This window comes from Bos grunniens, chromosome 11, assembly GCF_055505025.1.
Source record: "Bos grunniens cultivar Pamir isolate PY7600 chromosome 11, Bosgru_T2T1.0, whole genome shotgun sequence".
Lineage (NCBI taxonomy): Eukaryota > Metazoa > Chordata > Mammalia > Artiodactyla > Bovidae > Bos > Bos grunniens.
In genome coordinates this window covers 88,136,673-88,164,219 of record NC_141175.1, presented here as the reverse complement: position 1 = coordinate 88,164,219, position 27,547 = coordinate 88,136,673, and the positions used below count along the sequence as shown (strand labels likewise).

Sequence of the window (27,547 nt, the reverse complement as noted above, 5' to 3'; positions counted from 1 at the left end):
AGAAGGTCACACTAGATGAGATTTAAACTATCAATAGTAAAAAATCATTACTGTAATTAAGCACATATAATTTGAAAAATCAAATTATTGCTATGTTTGAAAACACAGTCCCATACACTCATGATGCTCTAGATTTATTATTGGGATACATTATGGTTGCATAATTATATTCACAGCTTTTTTCTTTTTCAAAGTTCATGACCAAATATCTAACCATTTAATTTGCACCCCTAAAGAGCAAGTGAAAAGGAAAGAGGTCAGGAGAAGGAAAAAAAAAGAGTAAGTAAGTTTTAGGAAAACATTGGAAAAAAAAATTGGGGGATATGAAAGAGGTAAGATTTATGATTGACAGATACAATGTTTTCCACTTACTCTTCACCCCCTTTTTCCCCTTTCTCTCCTTTTTGTATTGTTCCTTGAGTTTGGTAATTACTCCCTGGTCCACATTCCAAGCTTCAGGCATGAGACACTGGTCTTCCTTTTCTAAACAGAGTGAAACAAATGAAAGCCTTTTTCAATAAGATATTGAACATTCAAAGTCAATTCACTGTTATGTCAATGAATGACATAACAACCATCTTCTTCATAGTATTACCAATTTTAAAGTTATTATTTATTCATTAGATACATGTCACAAGAAATATAATATCCAAGAAACAGTGGTCAATTCTATTTCCTTGGTAATAATATTAAATTTCCCTTGAAACACACATAGGGGGAAAAAAAAAAAAACTGCAACATTTGAGTGACTTTTAGTAAATTAAGCCTCAAAAGTCCACCATCAAGAAACCCTCATTTTCAGACTGTGATTAGGATTGACTCACAAAAAAAATTTCTTACTAATTTATGTAATGAAAGAAGACTATTAAGCATTTGTACAAAATAGTCTTCAATGATCTTTTCAAAAACTATATTTCTGGCATGTGTTTATCAGCAAAAGACCACTTTTATTTTATAGGCTTTATAAATAGCACCTTGCAAACTTATTAATCAATCTGGCATTCAACACTTAAAATGATTTGTGACCCATTAATTTATAAATATTTAAAGCTGGAAACTGAGCTTCTAAGAAAAAAGAAATGCCACCATTAATTTTCACTATTTCAGGAGTACAAAATTTAAAAAGCAAATATGTTACGTATTTTATACTTACTATAAAATGAATTACTGTATACATATAACATTATGTAAGTGTTAGCTCAGAACTCTCACCTGAACTCAAGACATATATCCACTTGCTTACTCTGCATTTCCATTAGAAAACTAATCAAAACCAAACACACAAAACCAAACTCCCAATCTTTCTCATCCAATCTCTTCCATCTACAGGGTTCCCCAACTTATTTGAAGGCCCTATCAATAACCTCAGATATGAAGATGACACCACCCTTATGGCAGAAAGTGAAGAAGAACTAAAGAGCCTCTTAATGAATGTGAAAGAGGAGAGTGAAAAATCTGGCTTAAAGCTCAACATTCAGAAAACTAAGATCGTAGCATCTGGTCCCATCACTTCATGGGAAATAGATGGTGGAAACAGTGACTGATTTATTTTTGGGGGGCTCCAAAATCACTGCAGATGGTGATTGCAGCCACAAAATTAAAAGACACTTACTCCTTGGAAGGAAAGTTATGACCAACCTAAACAGAATATTAAAAAGCAGAGACATTGCTTTGTCAACAAAGGTCCGTCTAGTCAAGGCTATGGTTTTTCCAGTAGTGATGTATGGATGTGAGAGTTGGACTATAAAGAAAGCTGAGCGCTGAAGAATTGATGCTTTTGAACTGTGGTGTTGGAGAAGACTCTTGAGAGTCCCTTGGACTCCAAGGAGATCCAACCAGTCCATCGTAAAGGAAATCAGTCCTGGGTGTTCTCTGGAAGGATTGATGCTGAAGCTGAAACTCCAATACTCTGGCCACCTAATGCAAAGAGCTGACTCATTCGAAAAGACCCTAATGTTGGGAAAGATTGAAGGCGGGAGGAGAAGGGGATGACAGAGGATGAGATAGTTAGATGGCATCACCAACTCAATGGACGTGAGTTTGGGTAAACTCTGGGAGCTGGTGATGGACAGGGAGGCCTGGCATGCTGCAGTTCATGGGGTCGCAGTGAGTCGGACACAACTGAGCGACTGAACTGAACTGAACTATACTTTCATTTGATCAGACCAAAAACCTCCCTTTTTTCCCAAACCCCACAACAACTATTTCAGGAAATATTGTTTCTCTACCTTTAAAACACATCCAGAATCTGACGACTCCTCAGCATATCCACCCTTCTCTGACCTCTGTTTCTTGCTAGAATTACAACAAGTGTTTTCCCTTATGTACTTCATGTCTACTGCCAACACTAATTGCCCTGGGTAGTCTATTCTCAACACACAGCCAAAGTGATGCTTTCAAACAAAAGTTGGATCATGTCCCTCACCCTTCTGGCTCAACAGTCCCATGGTTCTCCATCTCACCAGTGGTCTACACAGCTCCACTTGATTCGGTCACTTCTTACTACATTCCCCTCATTATCATTCTGCTCCAGCCACCCTAGCTTCCTTGAATTCCTCAAACATACCTGGATTACAATTATCTTAGGGCATATGTTCTAGTTTTCTTCTTCTTGAACACTCTTTCCCTGGATACCATGTGGCTAACTCTCTCATCCATGCTGTCTCTCATTCAAATGTTACCCTCTCAATGCACCTTCCATGATCACTCTATCTTATATTGTAACCAATCCACTTCACCCTACCCTGTCCCCAGCACTCTCCATCCTACTTACTCTGTTCTACTTTTTTTATTTCCCATTGCATTTATCACATTCTGACTTACATGATAAACATCATTTATCATGTTTATCTCTTACTGCCTACATCCTCTTAGTAGAATGTAGGCCCACAGGGGTAGGGATCTTCATCTAAAAGACTTGGCACAAAGAAGGCACATAATCAGTATTTGTTGAATGACTGAAATAAGCCAAAATGAACCAGAATAATCAGAAATCTATTTTTAACAAGTTTCAGTCCACAGTTTAAAAAACAGATCACTGGGTCTCTGAACTTAAAAACTCAACATTTTTATTCTACTATCAATAATAGAAAGTCTCCTTTTTTCAGAAAAATCTAACAATCAAAAATGTAGATTTTCATCAATTACATCTTAATAATAAATTAAACTGAGTTAGATTTTAGATCCTAGAATGCCTTCAGCTTTTTAAAGTAAAAATTTAGCTATATCACCCTCTTAACACCATACTGATAACAACAGTAACATAAAATCATAGGAGAACTGTGGTAAACCAGAAGATGCCAGAGATGAGATTTCTAAGTCCTTTACAAGGACTTCCCTGACAGGCCAGTGTTAAGACTTTGTACTTCTACTACAAGGAACACAGGTTTGATACCTGGCCAGGGAACTAAGATCCCACATGCCATGTGGCATGGCCAAAAAAAACTAAGAAAGAAAAGAAAAAATAATGAGATCTTCTACAATGTTCTCATACTCAATTTCCACAAAATCTAGATTTGCAAGTTCTACTGTTTAGGCAGAAACACTCTATAAATTCAAATTATTTTCATACTCTACCACTTATGTTAAAATAAAAAAAAAGATGAGGAAGGTAAATAGCTGTACAACCTTCTTTAAACAGACACACATCCTGGAAAAAAGGTCATGATAGTAAAAAGTCCATAGAATGTCCAAGATTTCAATATTTCAAGTGTTCAAGATTTCAAGCGTTCTTCAAGATGCTGCTTTCCTAGTAAAATATTAGTTTTGTTCATTTATATAACATCTCTTGTTGGATACAGCATTCCTCCTTACCCCAGTCTGTTCCATCGCCTGCACTTCTGGAGTCATTGTCTCCTTCTTCTGATGTAACCAAGAAGTCAAACTCCTTTAGAGCTTCTTTTGTATCTCGATCTTCACTGCTATCGGGCAATACTTTCTTCCTAACAATCTAATGATAAAAAGCATGCTCAATTAAAATATTGGAATATAGTATGGAATTAATTTAAATAAAGAAGACAATATCCCTTTACCCCTGAATGAGAAAACCCAATCATTATTTTCTTCGGAAAATACATCTTTGCTGTATCAAACCTATACAATTCAGTAGAAAACACAGATATCATTTTAAGATTTTATATATATTAAACATTTTAAAGCAGTAATTTAAACTTTGTTCAATGATGGCTTCTTTTAAATAAACAAATGGAATCACATACTGAAAACATTGGAATATAACATATGAATTTATATTATAGCAGATGAAAAATGTCCTTGACATACTGTATTATGAGAACCACAATCAAATCTTACATTTCTGGAATGCAATCTGTACAATGTGCAGATATTCTAATCTAACCAAAGAAGAAACACTTCATAAAACACTGCAAGAATTTTTCAGAATATAACCATGATAAATTTTAAGTCTAGTACATTATTCCCTCACAAAATGTAAAATCACAAAAACCACAAACTCAGAAATGCATGCCACAACATTGAGAAGGTATTCCGTTGGAGGGAGTTGGGGAGGGAGAACTCTTCCCATTATTATTTCCACCGTCCCAAGCTTCCACCAATTTCCTCTAATAACTGTCTATATATTCAAATTTTTCTTAAAATATTGATCTTTCAGAGATATACATAACTTAGATTTAATAACAAATCTAACAAGGACCATTATGTCTCATTTTTATACATTTAGAAATATCTCTGGAATCATAAGGTGAAAGTTAATCATGAGAAAAGAGAAGGAGACAGAGAGGAGGAAAATTATCCAGACTGTAATGCAAAGAATAATCAAACTTCAATATAGGACAAAGAGCCAGAAAGGACAATGAACCTATGTGTCTTTTCTAACAAAATGCACTATTAATAGCCTGAACACAACCATCAGCTATTAAGAGCTTTGTGCTTCTGTTATTTTCTTAGTTGAATCTATTTAACTATTTTTAATTAAGGGAATAAAGTGACATTTAAAAAACCTGTTTGTTCTACTAAACATTTTAATAGGATACTTTTCAGCCATTCTCTCTCTCTATATATAGCACTGCAATCAATCTTTTAAGTCCTGCTTACACATTGCTACATAGTTAGATTTTTTAAGTCTTTTGGCATAGAGTTATTAAACTGCAGCTGTGAAAATTAATGCATCATAAAAATTATCAAAACTAATACAAAACTATTATAAAGAAACTATTTATTTAGAAATATTTTTCTAAAAGAGAACTAGAAGAATCTTTGGGTCCAGCATTTAAATAGAATTAAATATGTTTACATTAGCTGTGCCTTCATGGCTTGGTCACAGAATTGCCATAATCAGCACTAACTGGAAGTCTGGATATTTATGAAATTGATTATTTAAAAAGAAATCAGTTTACAGTTAGGAATTTCTATTAAGACCATACTTGATAGGAATAATAAACAGTTTATAGATTTTTTAATATTTAACTAACATAATGACTAACAACAAAACTTAAAGCATTATAGTTATTATTTAACCACTGAGCTACAAGTAAAGTACTTTGACAGAAAAATAGTATCTCAGTCCAATCATCCCATAGAAATCACAACTCAGCATAAAATTTCCAAATGATTAGGACAGAGAAAAGTTATTATACAAGTTTTGGCATTTTATTTTACTACAGTCAGTTTAAACACATGTGATTACTACTTGTTTGAATAATAAAAAGAGGGAGTAACTTCTTCAAGTTCAAATAACATCCATGGCAGGGCTGTATTAGCAAGCACAACACTACCGAATAGTGGCCTGGGGATTAATCTGGAAATACTAAGTTGAGAGTCTCTGATGGAAGCAGAGGATTCAAACAGAAAAGAGAAGTTACACTTAGAGAGAAAGAACTTTATAGTTAAACCTATCATTTTCAAAAGTAGTGTCTCATTTATTCCTCACAAAATTCTCTGGGGATAAGATGGGTACTTGTTATAAGCCCAATTTTACAAACTAAAAAACTAAGCCTGAAGGATTAAAAAGCACAGATAATTAGTGACAGAACTGAGACTTTAGCTCCAGGCCTAGAGTCTAGGTCCAGTCTGCTTTATTTATCCTTCCTTCCTTTCCTCCTCCCTCTTCTTAAATAAACGTGAAGGAGGAAATGTGAACGCTCTCCTAAAAGCAAAGCATGCCTTCATCTCCTACTTTAAATAAAGCAGGAGGAGGAAGAAGAAGAAAGAGAAGGAGAAGAGGGAAAGAGAGAGAAGAGAGGAGAGAGGTTAAAAACGGGGAGAGAGACTGGCATGTAAACAGAAATATAGACCAACAGAAGAAGACAGAAAGCCCAGAAATAAACCCATGCACCTATGGGTACCTTATTTTTGACAAAGGAGGCAAGAATATACAATGGGATAAAGACAGCCCCTTCAATAAATGGTGCTGGGAAAACTGGACAGTTACATGTAAAAGAATGAAATTAGAACATTCCTAACACTATACACAAAGACTCGAATGGATTAAAGACCTAAATGTAAGATCAGAAACTACAAAACTCTTAGAGGAAAACATAGGGAGAACACTCAATGACATAAATCAAAGCAAGATCCTGCATGACCCACCTCCTAGAGTAACGGAAATAAAAACAAAAGTAAACAAGTGGGACTTGATTAAATTTAAAGCTTTTTCACAGCAAAGGAAACTATAAGCAAGGTGAAAAGACAACCCTCAGAGTGGGAGAAAATAACAGCAAATGAAACAACTGACCAAAGATTAATTTCCAAAATATACAAGCAGCTCATACAACTCAATGCCAGAAAAACAAACAACCCAATCAAAAAGCGGGAAAAAGACGTAAACACACACTTCTCCAAAAAAGACATGGAGATGGCTCACAAACACATGAAAAGATGCTCAACATCGCTCATTATTAGAGAAATGCAAATCAAAACTACAATGAGATATCACCTCACTCCGGTCAGAGTGGCCATGATCAAAAAGTCTACAAACAATAAATGCTGGAGAGGATGTGGAGAAAAAGGGAACACTCTTGCACTGTTGATGGGAATGTAAATCAATATAGCCACTATGGAAGACGATATGGAGATTCCTTAAAAAGCTAGGAATAAAATCACTATATGACCCAGAAATCCCACTCCTAGACCTATACCTTGAGGAAACCAAAATTGAAAAAGACACATGTATTCCATTGTTCATTGCAGCACTACTTACAATAGCTAGAACGTGGAAGCAACCTAGATGTGCATCAACAGATGAATGGATAAAGAAGTTGCGGTACATATACACAATGGACTATCACTCAGCTATAAAAGGAACACATTTAAGTCAGTTCTAATGAGGTGAATGAACCTAGAACCTATTATACACAGTGAAGTGAGTCAGAAAGAGGAAGATGAATACCATATTCTAACACATGTATATGGAATCTAGAAAAATGGCACTGAAGAATTTATTTACAGGTCAACAATGGAGAAACAGACAGAGTCTAGACTCATGGACATAGGGAGAGAGGGGGAGAGGGTGAGATGTATGGAAAGAGTAACATGGAAACTTACATTACCATATGTAAAATAGATAGCCAAAAGGAATTTGCTGTATGGCTCAGTAAACTCAAACAGGGGCTCTGTATCAACCTAGAGTGGTGGGATGAGGAGGGAGATGGGAGGGAGTTTCAAAAGGGAGGGGATATATGTATAACTACGGCTGATTCATGTTGAGGTTTGACAGAAAACAGAAAAAATTCTGTAAAGCAATTATCCTTCAATTAAATAAATTTTTTTAAAAAAGGGGGAGGAGAGATGTTAAAAAGAAGGGGACAGAATAAAGAAGGGACGAGAAGGGAGAAGCAAAATTTAGATGTACATCTTATTCCAGGACTCTACCATGGGAAAGTCAATAAACTTACAAAAATCTGAACAAAACCACAGAAGAACCCTAAACATGTTTGGAGAAATCTAATGGGAAAGGTCTGAAAATGTGGAGTCCTTGCCTACCAAAGCAACCCTGACACGACAAACAAAAACTGCGCCGTTTAGAGCTCACGCCAGTCACCATCAGGCACCATAACGGGTCTGTCAGTTCTATTGTCTTATAGCACCAAGAACAATGCATTGTTATGACACACATTTACCATATTCACAAACCCTATAAAAATGTTGAAATCTTCAATGAATTAACAAAAAGCTAAAGAATGAGGGCCTTGAGGAGAAAACTGCTATACTAAAAATGTTCTTGAAGTCAAAACAAAAACTTTCAGATTAAATTTCCCCAAATTTAAGGAAAAATAAAAGTTAAAGGTTTAAGTTGAAGGATATGGATTTTTAAAGTATGTATAATAGCCCCTAAAAATATTTATATCTGAGTTATTCAACTCACCGTTGAAGTATCAATGATGCTTTTCTCTCTTCCATCAATGTCATCATCTTCATCTTCATCACTGAAATCTGCAGCTGCACTTTCAAGGAATTTAAAATTCTCCAGCACAGAGGCAGAATCTGTTAACTCGGATTTTCTGGTTTAAAACATATACATCTTGCTCAGTTAATTTTTTAAACTCAGTGTAAGAATTAATCCATGACTAATTCTGTTTATATTATCTGAATATATTATATATTCTGACTTCTGTTTATATTGAATTATAACCACCCCCCCACCAAAATCACACTAGGATCTGCACTGATTCTTATCTATTACACTTCCATGGATTTTAACTGGAAAAGCAATATAGGAAGAAACTGGTTACTCTTTTAAAAGTACTTTTCAATCATAACTACTACTTATGGCAATCTAATACAAAGAACTCCTCCTTCTGATTTAGTATTATTTTGATTCTTAAGCCAAACAATGCACTTCTTTTTGAAATATTTTTATTATCTCTGCCTCTGTTTTTCTCTATCCTTTTTTCTTTCTTCAACTCTTCCTCTTCCATAACTAAGAAAATAACCAGTAAATACAGAATTTTCTCTGATGCAATCTCATATTTCTAAACAGCTAAAAAGTTGAAAAAAGCAAATGTGTATATGAAGCTTACTAAAAACAGTATTTTAGTTAAACTAATATACTATTACAAAACGATCCTGTTGATGAATAAACCCTTAATCTTTGGAAATGATTAACTTTTCAAATATGTGAGATTTTAATTTAGCTCTCTCTAAAGAAATTCATCAATTTCCTAACGACCAGAATAGAATGACTGCTCTCCAGTTCATTAGGAAATGTTTTAGATAACAAGACATTTTCCTGAAAAGCATTTAGCCATAACTATGAACAAAATTCTCAAAACAGATAAATCTTAAATTTCAAATCTGCTGACAGCTATGTTTTTGTTCTTTTCTAACCTACTCTCTATCCCTACAGAAGTAAGATTCAGGATAATACCTTTATCAGTTTCAAAAGACTAGAGTGGACTTTCTTAAGCATCTTTATAATAATTTAAACTAATTCAATAGGTGAAAATATAACCAGGATTAATGCCCACACTATCTATGTCTACAAAGAGAAACAATCTACATCTTACATTTATGAAAACAAGTTATGTAATCTTAACTATTAATGAGCACATTTAAGAATGCTCCAATGACATTTGTTTACAAGACATATGTTTAAACCTTTACCTAAACCCCATAATTTTAGTTTATATCCCAAATAACAGAAACTATGTTCTTACTAGAAAATGTACAGAGCTCAACTAAAACCATTCTTCCAGCCTAAACATGAGTTAAAATAAAGTAACATATTTAAATTTCAAAGAATCTTTGACTTTTTAATTTAAGAATTATGCCAAATTTTTTTTCAATAAAGAAGAATCTCCTTATTAAACTGTTCACCTTCATTTTAAGCAGAATTCAATATAATTGTATGGTATATGGGCTTTCCTGGTGGCTCAGACAGTAAAGAATCTGCCTGCAATGCAGAAGACCTGGGTTTAATCCCTGGGTTGAGAAGATCCTGATCCAAAAATCAAAATGAAATGTTCCTGCTACTGAATTTTTCACTTATTCTATCAAGTAGAATATATATATATATATACACACACACACACACACATATACACACACACACTTGAAATAGATAATTTTCTAAAATGAAGAGGAGTTACAGCATTATTAGATAAATGAAAATGGCTAAGAAAAGGTTTACATCAAAAGAATTAAGTATTATATGATTTCTGGGTCACCAAGAATGAAAGTTCACTCTTACAGACTTGAAGTGAATTTCCAAATAAGATCATTTATGAAGTTATAATAGTAAGAGATGACTGAGCTTCAATGTATTAAAATTTATATTAACTACATAAATTTCAAGCAAATAAAAATACCTTAAATAAAAATATTCTTAAAAGTCATAAATGATAACTCTAATCCCTGTGTATAAAAATTTAAACTTTTTATTAAACTTTATCATTAAATTACTTGTGCAGCAGTACCTAGAAGTGCAAGTATCACACGTGTCACCAATAAGCCAAAAATATTAATAAGAACTAAAACTACAGCCAAGCCACTTTCCAGACAAAATACTTACCCAATCATTGCTGTCTCTTTAACTTCGGCTTCTGTGCCATTTATAACTGAGTCCTGATTTTTGTCATCTTCCCTGTCAGTGACATCACTTGAAAAGCCCAACAAAGCTCGCACTCGTTTGGATTTCACATCTAGAATAGTATCTGTGTAACCCACCTCCTGTAGATACCTGTGTGTGAAGAGGATCTTTACAATTCAGACATACTGGAATCAGTACTCTACTACTGGATATCTAAATAAAAACATTTCTTTAAATTTACTGTCTGCATAAGACTGGACAGCACAGTACTATGCTAGTAGGACTCGCTAATAAATAATCTTCCAGCTGCAGATGGAGCTGTCTCTTGCAGTACCAGCCTCTATGGTCACTGAGAAAAACCAAAGAACTATACAATACACCATTCATTTATCTTAAGAAGAAGCTATTCCTTAATATATCTAATAGCACATTCTTTCTTCTAGGCAGGGCTGGAGTAGGCTCACTCTCAGAGGCTACTGAATTACTATTTTATAATAGTAATGAGAATAACCAGTAGTGTTTTTACACTTTTGATGTTACAGCATCACTGGATCAACTGAGATCTAGAGAGAATGTTTCTAGCATATATAGCTTCCTACATGACATACAAAACCACGGGATATTCCAAACAAGTCACTTCTACAGAAGGGAAGCTCTTATCCTGAGACAACTCTGCAATAAAAATAAACCACAGTTCAATTGTAGGATGTGGGAAGAGTGGGTGTACAGGTGTGTGTGCGCTGCAGAAAGGAGCAGCACAGAAAAGAAAGAATAGGTTTTGTATGGAGAGTTAAACATGGGTTCAAAGACCATTTCTTCCACTTTTTTCTTGTGTAGCATTAATTCTTCTGAACTTAGCTTTCTTTCTCTTAAAAAAAAAAAGAGTGCAGTGCCTGGCATACAAAAGGTGCTCAGTATCTATTAACAACAAAAGATGACCAAAAACGATCAAAAGTGGCAGTGGTAGGAACACAAAAAAGGCAAATGTTATTAATAAAGTCATTAATAAGTGTAACAGACAATATCAGACATTAGATTATATGTAAATATCAAGTCTATGAAATGAAAGATAAAACAAAGATCAAAAAGATAAGCAGTCTAAGATCTGGTATTAAGAGTTATTATTGCTCAAAGAGATATCTCACAAAAAGACATGTAACCAAAGTGGAGTAAGTTATCCTATCAAGTCAAGGTATTCATTTTCAATCCTATCCAATATCTATAGAAAGGTTTTGATTAAAATTAGTAATCAGTTGATTCTTATAAACAAATACAAAAGAATTATGTTTTCTATTTTTAACAAGTAATATTTGATACATAACTCACTTTAGGAACAAAATCACATTACAAATACTGTTTCAAAAACTCTCATTCCATAAATAAACTGGTTTACTAAATAGCTACTTTCTCATTCATTAATATTTCAGTTCAGTTCAGTTCAGCTGCTCAGTTGTGTCTGACTTTGCGACCCCATGAACTGCAGCACACCAGGCCTCCCTATCCATCACCAACTCCCAGAGTTCACTTAAACTCGTGTCCATCGGGTCAGTGATGCCATCCAGCCATCTCATCCTCTGTCATCCCCTTCTCCTCCTGCCCCCAATCCCTCCCAGCATCAGGGTCTTTTCCAATGAGTCAACTCTTTGCATGAGGTGGCCAAAGTACTGGAGTTTCAGCTTTAGCACCATTCCTTCCAAAGAACAACCAGGACTGATCTCCTTTAGAATGGACTGGTTGGATCTCCTTGCAGTCCAAGGGACTCCCAAGAGTCTTCTCCAACACCACAGTTCAAAAGCATCAATTCTTCGGCGCTTAGCTTTCTTCACAGTCCAACCCTCACATCCATACAAGACTACTGGAAAAACCATAGCCTTGACTAGACGGACCTTTGTTGACAAAGTAATGTCTCTGCTTTTGAATATGCTATCTAGGTTGGTCATAACTTTCCTTCCAAGGAGTAAGCATCTTTTAATTTCATGGCTGCAATCACATCTGCAGTGATTCTGGAGCCCCAAAAAATAAAGTCTGACACTGTTTCCCCATCTATTTCCCATGAAGTGATGGGACCAGATGCCATGATCTTCATTTTCTGAATGGTGAGCTTTAAGCCAACTTTTTCACTCTCCTCTTTCACTTTCATCAAGAGGCTTTGTAGTTCCTCTTCACTTTCTGCCATAAGGGTGGTGTCATCTGCATATCTGAAGTTATTGATATTTCTCCCGGCAATCTTGATTCCAGCTTGTGCTTCTTCCAGCCCAGCGTTTCTCATGGTGTACTCTGCATATAAGTTAAATAAGCAGGATGACAATATACAGCCTTGATGTACTCCTTTTCCTATTTGGAACCAGTCTGTTGTTCCATGTCCAGTTCTAACTGTTGCTTCCTGACCTGCATATAGGTTTCTCAAGAAGCAGGTCAGGCGGTCTGGTATTTCCATCTCTTTCAGAATTTTCCACTAATATTTAGGTTGGTGCAAAAGTAATTGTGGTTTTGCACTGTTGAACTTTGCCATTTGATACAGAAATACATTCTTAAATAAATGTGGCTATGTTATACATCATTTTAATGTGCATTTCTCACTTTATGTTTTTTTGCTTTAATGACTTGGTACTTCCTGCTTATTTTATATGTATTTTAGACTATGGAAATGATGTTAGACAAAAAGCAAATTCAAGCAATTTTTTAAAGTTCAAAATGGGTTGTAAAGCAGCATAGACAACTCACAACATCAACAATGCATTTGTCCCAGGACTGCTAACAAATGTACAGTGCAGTGGTGGTTCAAGAAGTTTTGCAAAGGAGAGGAGAGCCTTGAAGATGAGGAGCACAGTGGCCGGCCATCAGAAGTTAACAACAACCAACTGAGAGCAACATCAAAGCTGATCCTCTTACAACTACAGGAGAAGCTGCCAAAGAACTCAACGTCAACCATTCTATGGTCATTTGGCATTTGAAGCAAATTGGAAAGGTGAAAAAGCTTGATAAATGGGTGCCTCAGAACAGAAAAAGAAAAATAAATTGTCATTTTGAAGTGTCATCATCTCTTATTCTAGGAAACAACAACAAACCATTGCTTGATCGGATTGTGATGTGCAATGAAAAGTGGATTTTATAGGACAACTGGCCATATTCATCTGACCTCTCGCCAACCAACTACCACTTCTTCAAGCAACTCAACAACTTTTTGCAGGGGAAATGCTTCCTCAACCAGAAAGAGACAGAAAATGCTTTCCAAGAGTTCATCAAATCTCGAGGCATGGACTTTTACCCTACAAGAATAAACAATCTTGTTTTTCATTGGTAAAAATGTGTTGATGTTAATGGTTCCTATTTTTATTAACAGAGATATGTTTGAGTCTAGTTATAATGATTTAAAATTCATGATCTGAGATCACAATTAGGCCCGCATGAACCTAATAAAATGTCACCTCTGAGAGGCAGGTGAGTCTTTTAAAAATACTTCTTGGATTGCCATCATAACCACTGTCATTAAAAAAAAAGAGAGACAAAATCAGCACTTTAAGAACACTTATTTATTTATAAAAGGAAAACACACAAACCACTTTTAAGACCAAAGTGAAAGCCCACTTATTAAATACTAATGAAGTCTCATTTTCTTCTAACTTTGAGGAGATTAAAAAAAATAGAGGTAAGGAGAAACTTTACTATCCTCTCCCCATTATCAAAAGAATGACTGGCATGCAATCCACTTTGGAAACAACAGGTTTAGACTATTCACAAGCAAACCCAAAAGAATAAACCAGGTAGCAAATCTCATTTTACTGAGACACAAATCAAAATACCAATTTCAAATATAACATGCAAGGGTTAGGCACTGAGCTGATGAGTGGGTCTAGCCCCACTGCTTGACATCTGAATCTCAACCCAGCTCTGGTCCCTCTTTATACTCTCAAATTCACATTTTATAGGAGCGACTATATGTTAGCATAATATATACAAATTTGGGAAATCCAGTAAGTTCTTCCATCTATTTAAAATAAAGGTTAAAAACATAACTTAAAGATATCATGAGTAGACTCATATTAAAACATATGTATATTCATGTAAAAAAAGTGCAAAGAAAAAAGTAACTTTAAGGGTACAGAATTCTTCAGACCATACATTTAAGCATATAATAAATTAGAAGCTCTAAACTGTACTTTTTGATAAAGCTAATCTATGGATAGATAAAGCTCATCTATGGATTATTTGCTATGGAAAGCAAATCTATTCTTGATAATCCGAGTTAATAGTTATTGAAAAATAAATTCCTCCATAGGGGAAAACGTGTTTAAAATGAAAAAGGATTAGTAATTCAATGAAGTTTTTTCATCGCAGATACTTTCATGAGATACTTACTGTCTGAGTAGTTGCCGACCTTGCTTCCACATTAACTGGCTGTTTTGTTGTGGCTGTACCTCTGTTTCATTACCTTCATCTGGAAAACATTAAAACATAAAAAAACTGACGTAATATACATTAGAGGACAACTCAACTCATTAGAAATATCCAATAAAAATTTATAAGATTAAGAACACTTCACTGTAAAGGATGTTTTGAGTGCATGCTGTGCTCAGTCATTCCAACTCTTTCCAATCCCATGAACTGTAGCCTGCCAGACTCCTCTGTCCATGCAGTTTTCCAGGTACATTTTAGGACAATTTAAGTTTTAATTTCTATGTGCATGTGTGCTAAGTTGCTTCAGTCATGTCTGACTCTCTGCACCGCAGACTGCCAGGCTCCTTTGTCCATGAGATTCTCCAGGCAAGAATACTGGAGTCAACTGCCATGCCCTCCTCCAGGGATCTTCCTGACCCAGGGATTGAACCTGTGTGTCTTATGTCTCCTGCACTGGCAGGTGGGTTTTTTTTTTTTTTTAATACCACTGGTGCCTGTGAAACCCCTTAATTTCTATAAGGAAACTCTAAAATAAATTCATTATTGCTACTAAATTTCCCTGAGAGTTTCAGAACTAAAAATAAGGGCCTTTCCCCCAATTTTTAGGTAACCTGAGAATTTTCCTCTAGGACAAATGAAGTCACACAAAAATTAAATAAAAGTATTATGAAGCACCACATCAGAATGAGAACTAAATGCCCAGGAATGACTGTTTAGAAGGAAGGGGGAAAAAAAAGCCTGTCTGGTAAAGAACAGATAGATAAAAAATATTCCCAAACCAAACCTATTTCCTTCACTAGTTATTAAATGAAAACCTCAAGCATTCTTTTCTTAAGACATTCTTCAGATGGAAACTTCCTAGGTCCCAGAGAGCTTAAAATTCATCATATGGTAGAAGCCAAATCTTCCAAGAAGAAGATAAAATAAAAAGAGCTTTCTCCTTGATAAGTCTGGAATAAAGAATTTCCAAACTACAGGATAGCTCAACTTTAAAAACATAAAAAAAAGTTCACACCCTCCATTAGCCCTTGATTAAACTATAAGAAACTGTGGTCTTCATAGGATTTTTATTCAAGTGGAGCTATAAGAGAGATTGGGGAATTTTCTTTTATGATACTTGATATAAAACATTTAATGTGTTCCAGATGCTGTGCTAAAAACATATACACTATTCTTTTAATCTTTACAACCTCCAAAGACAGGTATTATTACTATCCCCATTTTAAAGATGAGAGAGATGTTTTGCAGATTAATTGTAAGGTTTCTAAGTTAAAAATACAGCTGTGAGTATTGAAATCATGACTGCGTGACTCCAGAGCTCACATGTTTTTCTCCATATGCTCTCGTTACAATGGGAAGAGATTAGAGAAACATGTAAATGAAAATAAGAATTAGATCTTGCATTTTCATTATTCTCTTAAAATAACCAGACCAAGTTCTGTGACATACCAGAGAGAGAGCAGGAAAGTGGGGGTGGGGTGGGGGAGGGCGGGCAGGGGTGTGGGGTGGAGATTAACTCACAAAGGAAGATTACTTTGGGATGACTTCAAAGAACATTTACTTGAAAAAGAAAAAAGGAAAGAAAAACAATGTCTAAATAGTAAGGAAAAATAATACACTGTTTCCACTGACTGACACATTCAGGAACTGTGTGTATAACATAATATGTTCTTCCACTTCTTAGGTCAAGTGAGTAGCCTGTACTTGCCAAGTAAGAATATCTATACTGACATTTCAAAAGACCAAAAATTTCAGATGTGAAAGAACTTTTGAGATCATCTAATTTCCCATCAAAATATGCCTAAATCCTTTCTATACCATCCTCAGATACACTCAACTGCCTTTGTCTACTTTGGTAGCTAGAAAGGTGAATTTTACTGTAAATAAATTATACCTTAATAAAAAATAAAGCCAAATCAAATAAGAATGCATCCTTACCCTCTTTTAAAAACTGTATTCTTGTACTGCAATAAAATCTGATCCCTGAGTGGTCATTTTATAATATATTAAAATATCAAACCACCATGTTGTATACCTGAGACTAATATAATTATACTTTAAAGAAAAAAAGAAAGGACTAACTTGTCTCAGTTAACCCAGCTCTGTGACAAAAACAGTAAGGTTATGAACTGCTCATTATTATATCATTCCACACTGGATCATGACTAGGCTCCAGATGACTGCAAGGGAATAAATGAAACCTTATATATATAATCACCAGTATATAATATAACCAGTCACAACAATCAGTAAGAATGAAGACTGTCAAAGACCTACAGAGCTTGAAGAGTCCTTATCTCCTTGGCAATGGATTTGAGGAAACTGCTTACCTTAGTTCTTTTATTAGATTAATGTATGAATTAATGATCTAAGACCATGTCTGTGATCAAGACCTTAACCAAACAAACATAAGACAGGCTCTTTACTCAACATTACCAAATCTATTTTCCACTGACGCAGAGAAATAATCAATGGTATAGCTGTCTATAGAGCAGTAAGTTTCAACACCTGCAAATAATTATAAAGACAGAAATACTGATTTTGAATAAATTTCTCAGAAGTGAATTTTCCTTTCTCTGTTTTTTAAAAAAACCTGACTCTCTGGGTCACATGTGGACTTGATTTTCCCAACACTTCCTTATCCAGGCTAAACATTTAGTTCTCTCAATGGTTAGTAAGTACTCATCAACTATCAGATTCATTCTTACCTTATCATGTAAAAAAAAGTGACATTATATAAAAGTGAGGATTTTAAAGTGGGTAGGATTTCAATTTCTGGGTAATATTAAAAGTATTTGACTGGCATTTCAAGTTGGAGTAACAAGGACCCAAGTTACCCTCCTGCCTGAAGCAACTATAAAACAAAATAGAGATACGATGGTTAAGACACTGAACATCAGACAATGAAGGATAGCAATTCTGAGAAAAAGGAAGCAAACAGGTGAGCCCTATGATTGTTCCAGTTTATTGCCCTGACAGTTTCCTGATCATAGCATAAGGAGGAGAAACCAAAAGAAAAATGAAGATATAATGGCTGAGAAGTTCCAAATTTCATGAAAACTATAAACCCATAGATTCAAGAAACCCAACAAATCCCAAGCACAAGAAATACTGGGGAGAGGAGAGGAGGTAACTATACCAAGGCACATTATGATAAAATCGCTTAAAACAAATGAGAAAGAGATAAATCTTAAAAGCAGACAGAGAAAAAGGTCACATATAGAGAGGAGAAGGGGGCGGCAGAGGATGGATGGTTGGACAGCATCACCAACTCAATGGACATGGGTTTGAGCAAACTTTGGGCAACAGTGAGGACAGGGAAACCTGGCGTGCTGCAGTCCATGGGGTTGCAAAGAGTCAGACACGACTGAGGGACTGAATAACAACAAATACACAGAGAAATGTATGGATGACAGAAGATACCACGTCAGAAACGATAAAAGCAACAACATAAAGACTTTCAGACACACAAAAGCTGAAAGAAGGCATTATCAGCAGCACATGTGTTAAAGTCCTCAAGACCGAAGGAAAATGATATTGGAAGATACGGATGCACACAAAGGAAAGATAGGCACTGGATATCTATGTTTTTTACGTTATTTAAATCTCTTTGAAAGAGAATTACTGAAACAAAAATAATAATGTAGGGTCAACCTGGGTCAACCCAGGGATTGAACCCATATCTCCTGCATTGGCAAGTGGATTCTTTACACTGAGCCACCTGGGAAGCCAGTGAAAGGTCTGAACATCTCAGTTAGAAGGCAGAATTTGTTACTTTGGATAAAGACATTCTATTTTAAATAAGTATATGGCTTTTAATATTAAGCAGAAGAAACTGACGTATGAAAAATAAATAGATTTTAACATAACGTAAGTTATGAAATAGAAACGGTAAGGGTTTGCAAGTGGAACAAAATAGAAAAAAAAAGGAAACTAATTTTTGTGAAGAATATTTCAGAAAACATCTGGATTGTCAATTTTAGGAAAATACAATAAATGGATAAAATAATGAAGAAGGAAAAATCCCTGCTTCTTTTCTTTAATTTGGATACCCCACCTTCTATACCTTCTCCTAGTCACTGTCCTTATCACTTAATTTACAAACCCCTTGGTAATGCTCTAAGTTAGGCTCACATGCTTCCTCTGCAACCAAACTTTTACATCATCTTGAGTGAAGTTAATATTCATGTGGGTGGTTCACTTCAGCTTCTGCACAACCACCACCCTCTCTTAGCTGTCATGCCTTAGACCTTGTCATTATGAAGAACTGTCACTGATGCAAACTCACTTTCTGAGCATATCCTTCAGGCTCAATACTTCCAATTCACTAGGCACTTTGACTTTAGGTGGAACCTTAGATCAGGGGTCAGCAAACATTAGCCTGCAGATCAAACCCAGCCTGTTTGGGCTTCCCTGGTGGCTCAGATGATAAAGCATCTGTCTACAGTGCGGGAGACCAGGGTTCAATCCCTGGGTTGGGAAGATCCCCTGGAGAAGGAAATGGCAACCCACTCCAGTACTCTTGCCTGGAAAATCGCATGGACGGAGGAGCCTGGTAGGCTATAGTCCATGGGGTTGCAAAGAGTTGGACATGACTGAGCTACTTCACTTTCACTTTTCAAACCCAGCCTGCCACACTTATTCATTTATGTGTTGTGGCTGCTTTCAAGTTACAACAGCCGAGCTGAGTAGTTGCAACAGGGAACAAATGGCCTACATATTACTATCTGGTCCTTTACAAAAGAGTTTGCTGACCTGCCCTAGATTGTAGCCTATCCACTTGCTTTGATCCATTAGCTTCCTTCTGTCTTCACTTTCTTTCCTTGCCAGTCTTAGTTCAGGGTCTATCAATTCAATCATTCTTTTGATAATGTCTCCAATTTTCTTGTCCCTTTATCTCTCCCTGAATCCAGCTGTTCACTATTTTCATTCTATTATCTTTTACCTAGGCTCCAATTGTACAAAGCAGCACTTTTATATAAACTCTGATTATACAACTCAATTGAACCCTTAACTTTTCTCAATCCTACTATTCCTTAGTAAGTTTGTCCTCCTGTTCATTATTATTTTAAACCTTCTCTACTTTTCTTAAACCTCTAATGCATTTTTTTTTTTTTTAACACAAAGCTTTTTTGAGTTTTATTTTTTTCCCCAGGTTGGAGATTCATCTTCTAACATGCATGCATCTCAAAACAGTAACAGGGTCTCGAATTGTTCCGAGCAGACATTAGACAAGCACAGGGGTTTGAAAATTCCTATTTAAAAAAATGGAAATTGCAGTGGGAAATTGAGAAGTCACACACGTGGTCGGGTGGTAGTTTATCCTGCTCCCCCAAAAGCTGAATCCAAATTTCACATTTTTTTACTACAAGGACCTGACCTGATGCTTGGGTGTGCTGAGTGGCACCAGGCCTTACCCCCAAAGGCTGTTGGTTCCCACTTCCTCCCAAAATGGCTCTGAGCAAGAAGGGACTCCTCTGGAAGTTCCTCCCCCAGCCTCCAAAGGATCGCCAGGGACAGCCAGGTCTCCTCTTCCCTTTGGAGACACTTTTCGTAAGTGTCACATTTCAGAAGGCCAGGGCTGTGTCACAGAGCCCCTGGAGATGGCTGGTAGATTTGGGGGCAGTTTGAATGTTTTCCCTTTGATTCCTGTGCTCAGGTTGGAGCCCCCTCCCCACATTTCTGCCAGAAAGATGTGGGGTCCCTGGAACTGGGGGAGCCACAGGTCTAAGGCCAGAGCCTTTTAAGGGTGGTTTTAAACACACTGTCCCTTCTGGCCCCTAACATTTGAGTAGCTCAAATGCTGGGGATTGCTGAAATCTTCTCTTCAACTTGATAAAAAGACAATTAGAGGAGGGTGGGATTGGCTACTGAGAAAAGTCCTGGGTCTTTGGTCTACCTCTCGGGGCAGACCCTGGCAGACTGTGAAGAGGGGAAAGAAGGGCAGGAGCATGTAGTCCCAAGCCCTGAGCACTACCAGGGAACCTGTGTGAGGCCTAAACAGGCAAGAGGAACGCAAGGAGGAAGAGGGAGCAGGGAGGATAAGCTGCCTGTAGTGGGGACCTACGGAGTGCCACTCAGCCATGCAGGTAATCCTGTCTCATACATACAGCTATTATGTTAAATACCCACCACTAGACCAAAACCCAAACCTGTAGACCCATCACCTAACTTCCTACATTCTCTCTTGGTAACAATAAAAGGCATGCACGCTTCTCCTGCTATTCTCCAGCTATGATCAGAATTTCTATTATTTCTTCAGATACTTTCATATTTTAAGTATCGCTATTCTCTCTCCCTTTGATTAGTTCCTCCTCTAAGAAACATATCACTTACACACACACACACACACACACACACACACACACACACACACACACACACACTCTGTCTCTTCATTGACCCCACTGGTCCCTTCAGCCATTTCCGCTTATACCTTGTCTTCACCTCCACAACCTCAGCTTCCTAAAAGTTTACCACACTTAGCCTTCACTTTCCACATACAGTCTCCATTTCTGCCCTCAACTCTCTCCCAAAGCTGTTCACAATAAAGTTTCCAGTGACCTGTGTGTCACTAAATCCCAGAGATACTCTTCAGACCCCAAGGCATTAATCTATAATACTGAAGCATCCTTCCTTCCAGAAATCCTCTCTTCTCTTGATTTCCACTCTCCTGATTTTCCAAATCCTAGTAAAATAATCCTCAGCAGTTTCCTTTTCAAGTTTCTATTGTTCTACCAGTTTTCTAAATGCCACCATTCCTCAAGGCTCCATTCAGGTCCTCTTCTTACTCTGCCTAAGATCCCTGGCTGAGCTTTTCCACCCCACTGGTGTTGAGTGTAATTTAGTACTGCTTATGCTCTGAAATCTACATATTGCTGCTGCTGCTGCTGCTAAGTCGCGTCAGTCGTGTCCGACTCTGTGCAACCCCAGAGACGGCAGCCCACCAGGCTCTGCCTTCCCTGGGATTCTCCAGGCAAGAACACTGGAGTGGGTTGCCATTTCCTTCTCCAATGCATGAAAGTGAAAAGTGAAAGTGAAGTCGCTCAGTCGTGTCCGACTCTTCGCAATCCCATGGACTGCAGCCTACCAGGCACCTCTGTCCATAGGATTTTCCAGGCAAGGGTACTGGAGTGGGTTGCCATTGCCTTCTCCGAATCTACATATTAAACCCCTATATTTGGCGGAAGCTCCAGACTCACCTGTCCAACTGTATACCAGCTATTTTCATTTGATGGCCTAACAAATAAATCCAAACGTGCACCCAGCATCTTCCAAACACAGTTTTGGTCTAGTTTTTTATACTAGAAGTGTGGAAGTCATCTTTGCATCTCCCTTTTTTAAAAAAACCCTCCATCTAAACAAGAACTAATATCCTGCAGATTTTACTTCCTAAGTATTTCCTGAACACAATCACTTCTCTTCAACTCCATTGTTGGTACATTTGTCAAGGTAACCTTCCTCATTTGCCCAGGAGATTGTAAAGTCCTCTAACCAGTCTCCCCATCTCCATTTTTCTCCTCTCTAACCCATCTTTCCAGTAGTCATGTACGGATGTGAGAGCTGGACCATAAAGAAGGCTGAGCACTGAAGAATTGATGCCTTTGAACTGTGGTGTTGGAGAAGACTGTTGAGAGTCCCTTGGACTGCAAGATCCAACTAGTCCATCCTAAAGGAGATCAGTCCTGAATATTCATTGAAAGGACTGATGCTGAAGCTGAAACTCCAACACTTTGGCCACCTGATGTGAAGAACTGACTCACTGGAAAAGACCCTGATACTGGGAAAGACTGAAGGCAGGAGGAGAAGGGGATGACAGAAGATGAGATGGTTGCATGGCATCACCAACGCAATGGACATGAGTTTGTGCTGCGGTCCATGGGGTTGCAAAGAGTCGGACACGACTGAACTTAACTGAACCCATCTTTCCTTACTGCTGACAGCATGATCTGAGAGAAAATCTGATCACCAAAAAATAACAACAAAAAAAATGTCAGTGATCAACTGGTATTGCTCTAAATCTCAAGGATTCAATATTCAGCTGTGGAAACATGTTAATAACACTACTACATTAAAGTGAACTACAAAATTGGCAGTGCATTAGGAATTATTCTGTTCCTTCAGATACTGTCAAACATAGAAATAGTGTGGTCAAATGGGGAGAATTTGAGTTTTGGAGTCAGAAGATTATATTCCCATTCAGATCCATATTCCCATTAATAGCCGTGTAACCCCTGGGGAAATTTCTGCACTTCTCTGAGTTTAAATTTCATACAAGTAAAATGAAAATAATATTACTTTTATTGAATAATTACATTAAGAATTAAAGTTAATGTATATAAAGCCCAGCATGTGATAGTTATATCAGATGTTTGATCCAGGAATTTAACCTGACATCATGTCAAACAATTATATTCCTTAATATCTTTACAAGTACTACTGTTTTATTATTTGATGGGGTGATGAGGAAGACAGGAGAAAGAAAAAGGAAGAAATAACACAAAAAGATAATAAATGCTTCAGCTGTTACAAACACTGTCCTGGTTACAGAATGTCCCATGGGTAAAAAAGTCCAAAACAATTTTGCACCTGAAATTGAGAGATTAGACTTAAAGGATGAGTAATTCTCTTGTACTGAAAGAAGAAATCTCTTACCTCCACGGCTTATACTCTTTCTCTCAGGATTTCAAGGGCATGATGTACTTTGTATTACACATCTCAAAGTTCCCATTAAAATTGTGGGGACCCAGCAAGACACAGTTATGTTGGTGCATGTTACCCCATGAATTCTGATCCTTCCAGTAAGTGCAGAACATAAGCAGAAAATGGGGAACTGCAAGAAAGGGGACGAGGGGAAAGGAAGGAAGGTGGTGGAAAATGATCTAAATGACACTAAGAGATTAGTGCCCAAAGATATGCAGGTCAGAAAAAATAACTAATATGCAAATAATTAGAAATTAACTTGCAGTTATAAATACTGTTGCTACAAAATATTGGATATTAATTTCTTTTTAATTACTTAAACTTCCTTGAAAATTAGCTTACCAGAATCATAGCTTGGAGGCTTCATATCTCCCTGATTCAATTCTGTCCCATATTTCAACTTGTGGTATTTGGCTCTAACAAAGAAATAAGAAAATACAAACCATCTTAAAACACAGTTAAATGAACCTTAAGATATGTAATAGGAGTAGTTATCAGTATGCAGTAGTCCTGACTAACTTTTAACTGTTCAAAGCCTTCCACAGTATCAAAGTCTTAATGTAAAAGTGCTTTCCATTATCATTTTGCTGTTACACCATCAAGTTCTGTTACAACAAAAAAGTAATAACACTGAGAATGATAAATCTTGTTTCTATAATTATGAATGAACCCTGTAACATTCTAGTTTCTGCAGTATTCAGATTTTCTTGAGGACTGCCAGAGTACAATTCTATCAAAAGCAATAGATAAGTTTGGATTGTGAAATAAACTTGAAAAAGACTAATCTTTCTCAAAATTGAGCTTTTTTATCTTTAAGAAAAAAAAGGTCACCCATAATACTCTGCATTGTCAGGCAATTATGCTTTGCTAAGTATGCATTAGAGTGAACAATCCAAAAGAGCGAGGAGGAATCAGCTTGAATTATCAGTGTTGAATAAGACATTCTCGAAGAAATAAACATATTTTTTAACAGTCAAGGTATCTTCTGCCTTTTTAAGATGAAGTCAGGAAGAACTGTGAACAGGAATATTTTCTCTTAAAAGTTAACTAGATGTTATCATCTCTGATTCATGTGATTTAACCATCTCAGATTAAACCATCTAAGATGAGAAAAATAATCCAAATAAGGTACAAAATTAAAAGGTAAACTAAAAATGAACCATACTTAAGGTTGTATATTTTTACTTGCTTGCTTCCCCCAAATATTGAGGCTATTATAATATTCAATATAATAAGACTGGGATAAAAGCAACAACAATAATAATTTGAAAAAACAATTAATAAAGAAGGAATAAGGGCTTCCCATGTGTTGCTAATAGTAAAGAACATGCCTGCCAATGCAGGAGACATAACAGACGTGGGTTTGATCCCTGGGTCAAGAAGATCCCCTGAAGGAGGGCATGACAACCCATTTCTAGTATTCTTGCCTGGAGAATCCTATGGACAGAGGAGACTGGTAGGCTACAGTCCATAAGGTCGCAGAGAGTTGGAAGAGACTTAGCACACACAATGGAACAGAATTAGCATGCACTCATGCACGTAAGGGCAACCAAAGAGCCAAATTTGTAAGTTATTTTTTTCTTTATAAAATAACTGAAAAAAAAAAAAAGACTAACTGAGCAGTTAGTTTAAAATTTTTATATTTCAAGAAAAGGATAAATAAAATGAAAATAATTTGCTCAAATGTGTAAAATATTGGAATTCTTCATCCTATTTTGAATTAATTATTTTTCAGTCATAGCAGGAAAAAAATGAAAATTTTATACAGAGGGGAATGTTAAGAAAATCTCTGAAAATTACAGATAACTGATGTTCTATTTCTTAAGGTAGGTGGTGGGTAATTAGTATTTTTTTATATTAATCTTTATATGTTTTGTATATTAAAAGTTTTGTGATAATATATACCCACTAAAAAGAAAAAAGAACATCTTTGTGTACAAATATGGGATTGAGCTTTAGACTTAAGTAAAAAAAAAAAAAAATAAGGCACATAATACTGTATGTGTGTATGTGTGTGCATACATTTCTGTGTGTTTTATATGTGTATGTTATGGTTTTTAAATGTAATGGTCAATCTTTAGATTTTTCAGACATGTACTTCATCTACCATAAGATGAAGTAACAATACCTCCTATTAGTCAAAATAGCAATTAAAAGTAATTGGCCTGAAGACAGAATAAAAGCAGTAATGAAGTTTTATGGAGTTAACTTACATATTTTTGTTCTATATATATATATTTATATACACACAGATACATATATAAACACATATGAAAAAAAATTTCAAACCCAAAATGCTGCACTATAGTGCATCCTAGTGGTCTTGGGAAAAACTACAACAGAGTTTACAAAAAAAGGAATAGAAAATATTCTATACAATGTATATAACAAAACACTATGAATAACATTTCCAAAAAAATTAGATAAAGACAAAATAAAGAACTGCTGTGTTTGCTACAAGCCATGTTCCCATAAATCAGGGTCTCCTTACTGAATTGTTCAATTCACTGAAAAACAATTTACTCACAGAACTCAATTTAGTAACATTTCTTTTGAAGTCAATATGCTAAAATACCTTTCCACTTATATCATTTCCCATTGTTTTAACCCTTCATCTCACTGTCAACAATTTTCTTGTTCCCTAATCTTTTTCTATCTATATCTGACTCCACGTTAAACAGTAAATCTCATGCCTAAGAACTCTACATTTGATACATAGCTACGCCTCCCAACTGCCCTTTACTGGATAAAACTGCATGAAAATCATATAATTACAATATATTAAACATATTAATGACATCCCATTATGGTTTTGTTTCAAAGTCAATTATTACATATGATATGCTTGGAATATAACACAGCATTCCAACCACCCTTCAAATGTTGACAAAAATAATTTGATTAAATCCAACAAACTGTTATTAAATTATTATGACAGATACTGCACTTACTGGCTGCTGGGAATAATGTGCAGCTTATAGTTGCTTAAGGGTAGAGGTAAGGAGATGAAGAAGAGACAGAAATGTAAATAAATAACACTGTGGATAAGAACTATGAGTTATACCAAATGTTACACAAATTCAGATAAGGGATTATCTAATTCTGTCAAAGGTCCTGACAGCAGTCAAGGACAGCTATCAAAAAGAAACCTCAAAACCTGCAATCAGTTTTACAATCAGACAAATGGATTGCTGAAGAAGGTATTTTGGTCAGAAGGAACATCTTAAGAGTGGGGGAGGGGTGTGGAAAAGCACAGTGTGTGTGCGTGTGTGTGTGCATATGTACAGGACTAGAAAGAGGCCTGGATGTAAACGGCTTTACTAAGAATTCTGAAATTAGCTAGATATTTTTATGCAAGGATATAACATTTGTGATTTAGAAAATGAATACTGTGGATGTGGAAAATAAAGATTAGAATGAGAAAATGTATTAGAGGCAAGGATGATAGCTGGGTTTTTACATTGGAGCAGACACAAGAGATGCGGAGCAAATGGAAGAAATGTTTTAGAATTATATTTTATATAGTGCTTGAGATTCTTCAGTATAGAACTTCCTGAAAAAACCTGAGGTTATACCCCGTGTGTTCTTGGAAAATTATATGTAATTTTTTCATTTTGTAAATTTTATCACCCTTTCAGGAATGCTCTGTTAAACCCACACTAGGTGAGTAATCTTTCTGTAATGTTAAAGATTCAGTTTTACTTAACTGTGGACCTTTTTAAGTGGGACTAGTTAGAAAATCTATAACCAGCAACTCAAAACCATGATCCTTACTTGGGTTTTTACAGGTTAAATGACAAGATGCCTAGAATTTGCTCTAAAATAGATTTGAGATAAGGCAAGACCGACAAAAATGTTAACTGTTGAGGCTTGGAGGTGTATATAAAGGATATTAGTCTCTGTATGTCTGTGTTTCAAATTTTCCGCAGTTAAAAAAAAACA

The 27,547-nt window shown here is 36.0% G+C and overlaps 1 protein-coding gene across 3 annotated transcripts in view; it reads right to left on the bottom strand.

Moving 5' to 3' along the window:
• The window catches only part of STRN (striatin), a 110,675-nt gene that overhangs the window by 39,403 nt on the left and 43,725 nt on the right, over positions 1–27,547 (bottom strand). For all 3 annotated transcript variants that reach the window (XM_086327442.1, XM_086327443.1, XM_086327444.1), the window contains exons 3-8: positions 23,948–24,021; positions 14,864–14,942; positions 10,487–10,654; positions 8,342–8,477; positions 3,814–3,949; positions 373–483 (exon numbers count right to left, since the gene is read on the bottom strand). In XM_086327442.1, coding sequence (XP_086183568.1) covers positions 373–483; positions 3,814–3,949; positions 8,342–8,477; positions 10,487–10,654; positions 14,864–14,942; positions 23,948–24,021 — 704 coding nt within the window. The remainder of the gene's footprint in view (positions 1–372; positions 484–3,813; positions 3,950–8,341; positions 8,478–10,486; positions 10,655–14,863; positions 14,943–23,947; positions 24,022–27,547) is intronic.